General features: G+C 43.8%; 1 protein-coding gene and 1 long non-coding RNA gene across 2 annotated transcripts; one reads left to right on the top strand and one right to left on the bottom strand.

Annotated features, from left to right (window-relative positions):
- Positions 1-1,065, top strand: LOC127340867 (uncharacterized). Its single transcript, XR_011754707.1, has 2 exons — positions 1-610; positions 710-1,065. It is a non-coding gene; the product is annotated as an uncharacterized lncRNA (long non-coding RNA).
- An 893-nt stretch (positions 1,066-1,958) lies between these two features.
- On the bottom strand, positions 1,959-9,934 carry LOC127340861 (eukaryotic translation initiation factor 3 subunit A). The gene is made up of 14 exons (XM_051366612.1): positions 9,786-9,934; positions 9,523-9,603; positions 8,604-9,082; positions 7,634-7,849; positions 7,193-7,561; positions 7,081-7,110; positions 6,141-6,368; positions 5,878-6,039; positions 4,979-5,200; positions 4,700-4,903; positions 3,995-4,198; positions 3,823-3,903; positions 3,146-3,347; positions 1,959-2,732 (listed from the first exon to the last, which is right to left on the bottom strand). Exons 2-14 carry the CDS (start codon positions 9,566-9,568, stop codon positions 2,149-2,151), a joined length of 3,027 nt encoding a protein of 1,008 aa, XP_051222572.1. The 5' UTR covers positions 9,569-9,603; positions 9,786-9,934; the 3' UTR covers positions 1,959-2,148.
- Between the last annotated feature and the right edge of the window lie 707 nt (positions 9,935-10,641).

The raw sequence follows: 10,641 nt of genomic DNA, 5'->3' as shown, positions 1-10,641 counted from the left end.
ATAAGGTCCCCAATCGTCTTCCTCTTCCTCTGTCCATGTGTATAGGAATCAATCGATCCATTTCACACAGAATTCACCGGTTAATCTAGCCGGAGGGTGCCGCCTAGCAACCAAGGGGTCAGGCCGTGGCTGCGCTAGAAGCCGGAGGGTGGCACCGCTCTGTGAGCCGCCGTCTCGCCTAGTGCCTTAGGCGGCCGCGTTACTGGGAACCGCGGGCTCTGGCGCCGGCGTACCTTGGCAGCCGCGCTCGGAGGAGCGCCGCCGGGCGTTCGCTGTCGCGGCCGCCGCCGTCGGTAGCCGGTGAGTTTTACCGCGCGTGGCCAAGAGAAGGGGTGGTCGCGGGTTGCGCGCCACCGAAGAAAGGAGCAGCGCTAGGAGTCACCTTCGTGCCGTAAGGATACAGGCAGAGGGCAGTGGCTGCAAGCGCCGCCGCGCTGCGAGGATCAAGCCGAAGGCTGCAAGGCATGCCGCCGTTGAAGGTCCTGGTCGTGCGCGCGCCGGGGGCGCAGCCGCGTGGACCACCGGCCGCTTTGGGTCGCCTTGAGCCGTGCCACGAGGAACCACCGCAGGGAGGAGAGCAGCGCCGGACTTCGGTTACCTTGCCGTGCAGGTGTGTTGTCGACGAGATGACGACGTCGCCTCGCCCGCACTGGTTCCTTCCTTTTCTCTTCTTTTCTTTAGTCATGTGAATGTCGCTGTCTACTTACAGAGAAGAAGCATGGGGATGGTGCCGGCCTCCACCACAGGCTGATGTCGATGTGACGGAGCCAGGAGGAGCAGCGTCGAGGAATGGCGTGGGGCAGGGCCGCCGCCGGCGCCGTGCTCTTTGGATTCGGCCGTCGTCACTCGTCCTGGTGCTTTCGGTTCCTCCGTTCCTCTTCGTGCTCTCGGTAGAGGCAGTGCTGATAACGTGTTTAAGAACTAATGAGTGAGAGAATCAAGTGATCTTTCATTGATGATTGTTGGGGGTATATATACCCACCGAACAGACGCCTATAAGGCGGTTACAAAGACATCCCTTCGGGATTACAGCGTTTGGACAAAAGTAACTACCTACTTAGCTTATGATCTAAGCAAATATTAATAACTTCCTAGTTAGCTTAGTATCAAAGCTATCCTATTTCTAACATTTTTCACCCATTGCAGCACATGTGCACATTTACTCATAACTTGTAAAAGAAAAAGAAATGCTCGGGTTGGTACGGTGAGCTCAATGTGTTTCTTTTCTTGCAACCTAGTATTTGCTATATGTACAGGCATTTAGTCTGTTTTCCTTTGAGCAAAATTTGCGCATCCGATTGACACACAGCAAATCTTGCTACTGGCCTCCAAAAGATCACATGTATAAAGAAGTGTTATCCAACATCTAGAGTGTAGAATAAGTTATTCTAACCTAGGATATTTTTATGTTGTTACATTTACAATTTATGTTGGTCTAGGATATTTTTATGTTGTTACATTTAAAATTTATGTTGATATATAGATAATTACTTCATATTGACCAAAACAACACAAAATTGACATAGTAGTCAAGTGATACAAAAATCAAAGAAATTACGTATTAGGTCATATTTTTGTACATCACGTAAACAATTATGTCATGCATAAATTTCCTAGTTCTTGTTCTTGACTTAACAGGTAATAAAAAAAAAATTGGCATCCCTTTAGTCTAGTTTAATCTTTTCTTTTTCATTTCTGCTTCCGAGGCTCTCAGGTTGACCATCAGAAGTCGAAACATGCTGATCAATGAAATGATGTTCACACGACAGGGAGAAGATGAAATCTGGAGGCTTTTTATTGTAACATGGTTTTTAGTTTGCTAACTAATGGCTAGCACCAAGTAATTCAAGATTGGTAGGAAAAGACGGACCAGATTGTATGATCGATCTTTAGCAAAACGGAACAGAAGACAGATGCGACCCAATTAATTGATTTCGACTCTAAAGATCGAACATGACTTTCTAAAAAGGGGCCTAAAAGAAGTAATTGCATTGAAAATTTAGGAACATATATATGGTGTGCAACAAACAAATTCAAGTAACCATACTTCCAGGTATCAGAGGCAGGTATTGTGTGCAAAGCTCCTGCGCTTGAAAGACGGCAAAAATCTCAACCAGCTGGCAGAGCACGTTCTGAGTGCAGGCAGTTTCAGCTCCGCCTCCAAGGGGCGGACGGGGGAGTGGATGAAGTATTTGCAGAGGGTCTAGATCCACCAGGACGCCAGCGGTCAGTTGAAGGAGCAGCAGGAGCACCATCCGGCTGGCGGGCAGGGGGAGCCTCTTGGCGTACAGGAAGGCGGGCAGCGGGCACCTCCTGTCGTGCAGGAAGGCGGGAAGGGGGTGCCTCTTGGCGTGCAGGAGGGGCGTCCTGGCGGAAGGGACGTGCATCAGGGCGAGGACGGTCGTCACGAGAGCCCCACCGGTCTTGTTCAGGTGTGGCTGCAGGCCTCTGGCTGCTACTGTCACCGCCACGTTTGAACTTCGGTACATACCTGCTAGGAGCAGGAGCAGCCGCTGCTGCAGCTGGAGCTGCCACTGCTGGTTCACGAGCTGGTGCTGCAACAGCAGGAGCACCAACCTCGGGAGCGCGCACGGGCTCCGCTCCTCTCAAGAGAGCCTCCCTTTCCCTCTGCGCCTTCTCTTCCATCTCCCGTTCCCTCTGTGCCTGCTTAGCAGCAATTGCGTCCAGCTTCATTTTCTTCTCTGCTTCCTCCCTCTTCCTCTTCTCTTCATCTGCAAATCAAACCAACAATATTTGATCAGCTAGAATGTGTTTCCCCTGCTTCCAAATGATAACAACATTATGGAATAGCAACAAAGCAACAACGAGCAAGATTTATATGTTCCATTATCCACTGTCCAAACATGAGAAATCAAATACTGTAAAGTCGGTCATCTAAGTTAATAATGATAACTCAAAGTACCACGAACATCAGTAATGATAATTCAAAGTAAACATTGTTGGAGCATCCTATCTCGTCCCCGCTAAAACAAGAACCAGTCTGGAGCAATATAAGTTGCGCAAGAACAATCATTGAGTTGCCAATTTCAAGTATTCAAGTTACCAACTACAATAATAGAGTTCTAATTAATACTACGTTCAGCAAGTTGAGTAAATAGTAAAATTAGTCCAAGAATAAACTTGCCTTCACGTTTTTTAGCTTCCTCTTCCTCGCGCTGCCTTTGGATCCGCTGTTCCTCCAGGTTCAGATAATACATCAATTTCCGTACAGTTTCCCTTTCACGCTTTCTTGAAGATATCAACTGATCGACCCTTTCATCCCTCTCTTTCCTTAGGCTACTAAACTCAGATTCACGACGTTGCACAATTCTTTCCTGGAAAGCATTCTGAAATAGCAAAAAAAAAAAAGGAAAAAGGACGTTCACATTATGGTCAATGTTTGGACAAAGATTAACAAAGTGAAGGTAGTTTTATGAGAAGGAAAACATTAAAAAGATGCATTCTAATACACATGAAAAACTGAACCTTTCTATGATGTGGTAATCCACCAAAAAGTATAACACCAATCATCATCCAAACAAAACAAAATCAACACAAAACAGACCTTTGTACTACTAGATGGCATGCCACAGCCACTTAATTAGTTTAAACACTTTATGTGCAGAGGTAGAGAGTTGCATCACTATTACAATCATAAAGATTTCGTCAGTGGAGAAATCGACTTTACGTTATAAACTTGGAAAAGGCTTATTACGGGAAAAAAAACATGAGAAAGTAGATCATAATGCTCTCCAACACAAGACCAATGCAATCAGCAACACTGTCACACAAGTTGAATGCAGTTGCAAATAGCATACATACCTTATGCTCCAACAATCGAGAAAGCCTATTTTTCTCCTGCAAGTCACCCGCATGGTGCTGCTTGCTAAGCTCAATCTCTCTCTACCAAGTTAAAATTTATAACGAACGTTAGCATGTTAACAACTATCAGGATTCGCACCTTGCAAGTAACAAAATGACAGTAAACACAAACCAACTGCTCTTGCTCATGCAGGATCTTCTCTTCCTGGAGGCGTTTCTGGAAGGCTTCCTCTATCAGTGGTGCTTCCTCCTGCCGTTTTGCCCTCTCCAAGTAATCCATTTTTTTTGCAAGCAGCTGCAGCTTCTTTTCCATCTCCTGACGCGCCTTTAGTTTTTGACTCGATACCAGCTCCATGGCGCCTTGTTTTGTTAGCTCCTGCCATTTGAATACGCAATATATTAAAACAACCGCACATAGAAGCACAGATTTAGAGACTGGATTTTATTAAGTAGCATAACCAAATTAAGACAACATAGTACATGTATCTATACTCTGTACTGAATATAGTACAGTAATTTACCTAAGTTTACCCAAGTTCAACGAACCATTTAAGTATTAGTGTGCTAAACTGCTAATAGGTTTGTTTAAAGACCCTCAAGAAATAAATTATCCAACGAAACATGATCCTGCTCTTTATCTACATAGCCTGCCATCCTTATACAGCATTCATCATCTTTTCCAACAGTTCAGAGACAAATCGCCAAATATCGATACAGAGCATACAATGCAGTAATATTACCTTGACCACGATTCTAATAAGTAAAGGTGCATCCAGGTTTTATTGCCAGATATATCCAAGGAAGTACAAGAAAATAGAGCACATGTAGCAAGTTAGCATGGAGCGGCAATTATTGTAATTTCACAACTATTTCTTACCCCTTCAATGACATGTTTTTTCTTATTCTTTGGTAGTTTTATATTATCATTCACAATTGATTTTGCTTCAATCTCATCTTTTTCCTGTATTTCTTTAAGTATTCTCTGCTTCTCCCTATTTCTCTGCTCCTTCAGAAGCCTCTCCCTTTCTTCATCTGCAGATTTCTTCTGAATACTCAGTCTCTTTGTCTCCTCTTCTTTCTCCTAGAAATAATAAAATAAAAACCATAAACAAAGGCTACATGAGAAACAACAAATTAGAGTAAGCAAGTAGGGAACCTTCTCCAATATCTGGCGCTCATGGTCTTCTTTGCGTTTTTCAATAATTGACTTCCTCGCAAGAAGCCTTTTATGTTCTTTCTCAACCACTCCAGCAAGACTAGTCAAGTTCTCACCAAGCTTGGATGGCCTATGCACAGGTGGATGAATAAGACACCTTGCTTTGTTTAGGGAATCAGCAAGCACACTAAGGTGACTACTAAGCCCATCAGATTCTATGTCCTGCACAGAGATATATAAGTAAGAATACAAACAAATAGATTATAAAATAGATGTTCCTTGCTTATCTGGAGTACTTATCTTTTTATATATTACTCTCTCCAATCCATAATAAGTGTTGTGTCTTTAGTTCAAATATGAATTACACTTATTATGGATTGGAGGGAGTATATAAGATGGAAACAGAAAATCAACTCTTGCCTTGTAGGTTAATTTCCAAGTATTTGTGATGAGAATGAACAGAAAAATTGCCTCAATTGATAAAACTGTGGATTTGCCACATATGCAGTTGCTCAAATGAGTGATAGAACGTTTGAGGAAACATTACAATATTTATGTGAACAGACTGTAGCTTCACACAGCATTGCTTCCTCTAGGAATAATCATTCCATGTTACACATGTTTGTGATTTATAATTTATAACACAATCTATAAAAATATAACCATTCACTATGAACAGTTTATTCCTACAGAACACTCAAAAGCCCAAGATGAGAAGCCTCTTCAGCAAATGAATGCAAGAAGGTAGCCAGGTAAGTAATACAGAAAACATAAAATCGCAGAGCAGGCAACACATTTGATCATTATAGCAAACAAAGAGCAGCAAACAAATAAAGCTTTCAAAAAAAGATGCTGAGAGGCCTAAAGAAGGTAGCAGTGTCCAAAGTCAAGAAGCATACCATGTTGCCAAAATGAACAGCTCCAGACAAATGGTTAACTTTCATAGCAACAAAATTGTGCTTCACAGCATCAACAGCTATCTTCTCCACAACATTTAAGTCAAAGAATGGGATCATTCTAGAGAGCATATCAATTTTCATGGACTGGAAAATCTGAGATGCCTGAAAATGTTTAAAACAAGAGCTGACTAACAAGTTTCAAGCATAATAATTCAATGTATGATTAAAAAGGCATGAATATACATATATCATAGAAATAAGACCTGCTGCAGCACCCTCAGTGCCGTAAGCTTCTCCAATGAAGATTGGTACTTCGATAACTGAATTTCTGGCACTGAAGAGGCAGCTGAAAGCTTTCCTCCAATCATAGAGATTTTGGAAAGCAGCGGCTGTACTTTCGATGCGAGATCCAGAGGAAGGAACTCATTCTCCATAAGGTTGTATAGATCTTTAACTTCTTGAGAAGCACAAGAAATCACCCCTTTGGCAGCCTATTTTCATATCATAGTCAGAGCACGAGAGAGATAGGGGAGTTGGCTAACGAACAGCTTCTAAACTAGAAAATCATAATGTAAGTATGTGATGACACACCAAAAAATTATAACACAGATATATCAGAGAAAAAAGTTGCAACATAAGAGATGCAAATGAATTCAATTATCACACAAACACGGGCAGGCATTCCATGAAGCCTTACAGAGATGCCCTCTACTGGTATACTTCCAGATATATTGCTATTTCAGAGCTGCCAGGCTATCCAAAGTGATAGAACACATATTAGGGGATTGCGAGTGCTGGAGGTGTGATTAGCAAAAGGAAACTTTTTTTTTTTTTGCCTCAGAGGACAGGTAAGTTCTTATATCTTAGCACCACTGTTTGACAAGTGTTGATGCATGTGTGGTTATGAATTTTAATCTAACTTGAATGCATCAAAAAGCTATCACATAAACTCAAAGGGCTTGCATCAGCTTGACTGCATAAAAAAGCTAAGCTCAAAGGGCTAATATGAATGCTACATAACAAAAAAAAGGCACCACCATTATAGCAGCTTGTGTTATAGATGCCCCTAAAGGGCCACAACAAGACATGCCCAAAGAAAAGGCAGAATTTAAAAAAAAATTGATAGATGTGACAAACAAGACATTTAAAAGTTTGGCACAGTATGGTAGAAAAACAGCAGCCAAAAAAGGTTTCACGACATACCAACTCAGCAAGAAGAGATGCCCTTGAAGCCTGAAAAAAGAGGGGGCATTATGAGAAAACAAATAATTATGTTAATAAAATATATTTACAATGAAAACCATAGCAAGCTAACCATTTCTCTGTTCTCGCGCTTGGAGTCAAGGGAGAAATTGACAAGGTTGGCCATACGAAAGCTACGCTCTTTCTCATTTTCAAGCTCAAGGTGAGACGCACCATATTTTTGGTCATATGGTGTCACAGAGAGTGCAGCGAGCAAAACAGAAGATGCTAGTAACTGCAGATCCTTCTGAGTTAACTTCTTATTGAAGCTCTTCTGTAAGTTGAAAAGCTTCAGCCATGCATATGCGTGATACAAATGGCTCTCCGATATCCAAAATATTTCAGTTAGTTTGGCATAATATACGACCAGGACAGATGGTTTTGGAGTTATCTTAACTAAGCTCATCAAGCCATGGATATCCTCCACAGATCGGAAAGCTTCCTGCAAGAAGAGTTTGGTTGGTGAATTTTATTTCTTTAGCATTAAGAATATAACACAAGTTATGGAACAAACCTGCCATAGGGAAAGATCTGTAGCAATTTTCAGTTGCTCAACCCTAGTATCAAGGTACAGCTTGCTGGTCTCAGGGGCAGTCAGATCAGGACGGTCTCGCTGGTCACGATATTTGTTCAAATTTGCAAGATGGTTCCTAATAATCTCACACAATCTGCGGAACTCTGTGGACCTTTTATACTGCTTACAGAACTGAAAAGCCTTGTGCGCAGTCATCTGCATATTGAAAGGTTATAAAATCTGACACATTAGCTACTGAAAAGCACTTACTACATAATACTACATTAAGGGACTCAGGCTGTTAATACAGACTTTTTAAAATTAGAAAGAGAAGATACATAACAGATAGGTGCATGATGTATTTTCTGGCATGTGCAAAAGAAACCAAATAGTTGCTTCTGAATAAATTGGGCAGTGCAAAAGGACCACATGCATTAGCTAGTAAAGATTTTGTAAAATAAAAATAGCTTCATGCAGTCAAGTCATACTACAGATCCCTTTTCAAAGAAACAGAATGTAAATAAAATAGAGCTACAACATGCATCGGATAAGTATGTGCGGAAGCTCTTAAATAGTTCATTTCAAAATGCACAGACAAGAAGATAGATAAAGTATATAGCCTCGCAAAGTATTGGTAAAACCAACAACATTGTCATTTGGAAAAGATGCTTGAAGCAACCGCAGCAAAAACTAACAGAGTGAAGTTTCTGAAATGTAGTGACAAGCAGAATGACTAGACAGAAACACTACGATGAATCAGAGGCAATTCGCTGTTTAGTAGTGCGAACCCGAACAGTGTTGGACCATTTGGTGCAGTATGTAATTCCTTTAAAAGAAAAAAACAGTGCATAACCTTACTGTTTCAGTGAACCATATAAGTGGTATTTCATTATACAGGTAAAATAATCAACGCCAAAACCAAATAAAATATAACAGGGGTGGATAATGGCAAAGCAGTAAAATAGCTTACCGCGTATAGTGCTTCAAGCTTTGAATTATTCCTCAGTATCTCGAGCACCGTCCTGTATGTCTCCCACAGGAACTTGAACCATGGAGTGACAAACTCTCTGTCAGATCGGTCCTTCCCTTTCTCCCCACTAACATAGCTGAGCATCAAGTCCTCTGGACGCTCGGCTTCCAGATCTTCGACATCCAGGGCATCTTCCAGGGCCTGCGCCTGAGACTTTGCCTCCTCGGCTTTCTGATTGGAGAGCTGCATAAAGTGCTTTATGACCTCCTCCAAAGAGGACACGTTGACTTGCTGGCAGACAATCCTGTACTGGATAAGGCCATCTTTGGCAAACCTGCCTTTCCTTAGTTCGACGCACAGCTCCACGTACTTCATCATGATCTTCTCGAGAGGCTTCTGCCACGACCTGTATCTTTTCGAAGTGATGAGGTCATGCAGCGCCTGCAGCGCTGCCTGCTTCTGTCCAACATGTATCAACTCTGGAGTACATCAAAGGTGAGATACGGCGTGAATATGTTTTCGTGAAATGTATGAAAAATTCAGAGGTTTCGCATATGAAGAGAAAGACAGGCAGAGAAGCACTGGTGGCTATAATTTAGTGCGGAGTAAGAAACAGTGCACTGCAATTCCATGGAAGCACCCTAATCAGTAAATAATATAAAATAAAGCCACTGTAATTCTCAAGCCCAGGTTAAGTTGGTTTAGGGGCCGGGACTACTTTGCAGCTCAGGTACATGGTCATCGGGAGAGAGAGGACAACCAATTTATTTATGAAACAAACCACATAATAATGCAAATAGCGCATGACCATTCAGACGTTATACCTGTGAGTCTACCCTACCCGCAGCAGAGGCATCACAACAACAATCGGAAACAGTCATTAGGTGTAAAATTAAGAGGGCAAAAGCAGGGGACTCACCCTCCGCTCTCTTGAGAGCGTTCTCGGGCTTGGCGAATGTCGACATGATCGGGGCTGGGGCTGTCCGGCGGCGATCTACTCCTGCATCCCGGCCACGAACAACAACACAGAAACCATGGTTAGCTCGCTGATCCGCGGCACAGGAACCGCAAAACGCGCATCGAACACCGAACGCCCCGGTTCGACCCGCCGAAGGAACCAGAGCGCGCCGGTGTCGGATGAGATGGGGCGCGCGCGATGAGGGGGAGTGGTGGTGGCGGTACCTGTAGATCGCCGGGGACGGTGGCGCTGGGGGCGGAGGGAGCGGGGGCGCGAATCTGGCGGCGGAGGGCGGAGTGGTGGTGGCGGCGGCGGCGCGGAGGCGGGCAGGGTTTACTAGGGTTAGCAGCGGTGGGGCTGGAGAGACGAATAAAAACGCGAAATATGCGGGGCTATTTCGGGAATTGTTGTGGCGCCCGTTTCGCGGGGGTTTGGCTGTCGTGGGCCGTCGGATGCTCGAATGAGCGGTTGGGATCGCGTCGCGTCTGTCCTTGAGTCGGTGCTTTCTGCCGATGGGACGGTGGAATTGGCGTGGAATAGGAGGTGGTTTGAGCAAAATTGACGGCCAAGTTTGTCCCTTGACGATGTGGCATGTCGGTTGAGGACGTTTCCCACGCTGATCTGGATCTAGATCGGATGCATCCCGTCACCGTTATCGGGGAAAAACACGTCGTCGAGCCACCAACCCTGTACCATCACCAATCTATCCAACTTGCTCACACTGCCATGGGAGGCTGCAACCGCCAGAGTAAACAAAGATCCCACCGTTTCGAACGAACGAGGGGCATACGAGGCCATTGGCTCAGTGGAGCCGTGTGGCGGGGGGGGGGGGGGGGGGGGGGATTGGAGAGGATTGCACGTGAAAGCTTAGTAGTAAATACAAGCCCGTTAAAACCATCCAAACTCTTGTTAAGAAATAAACTTTTTTTTACTTGGAACATATTTATTCCTTAATTAGCGGGCATAGCGACACCAGCATCATAACATCATTCGGTAGTTCGTCCAACCACAACTGGTTGGACACCTGAGGGCTTGCTCCTATGGCTGCTAGAGCATGGGCAACCTTATTACAGACTTTAG

Source organism: Lolium perenne, chromosome 3 (genome assembly GCF_019359855.2).
Source record: "Lolium perenne isolate Kyuss_39 chromosome 3, Kyuss_2.0, whole genome shotgun sequence".
Taxonomy (NCBI): domain Eukaryota; kingdom Viridiplantae; phylum Streptophyta; class Magnoliopsida; order Poales; family Poaceae; genus Lolium; species Lolium perenne.
The sequence above is the reverse complement of the archived record's forward strand: the minus strand, read 5'-3'. Positions and strand labels throughout refer to the sequence as shown.

Bases quoted from the DNA above. Each gene is read 5' to 3' on its own strand.
- LOC127340861 (XM_051366612.1), bottom strand. From the start codon at position 9,568: ATGTCGACATTCGCCAAGCCCGAGAACGCTCTCAAGAGAGCGGAGG. The intron at 7,111-7,192 runs GTTAGCTTGCTA...CTCTTTTTTCAG, and splicing joins AGCGCGAGAACAGAGAAATG to GCTTCAAGGGCATCTCTTCT. The intron at 4,199-4,699 runs GTAAGAAATAGT...TTCAAATGGCAG, and splicing joins AAAAACATGTCATTGAAGGG to GAGCTAACAAAACAAGGCGC.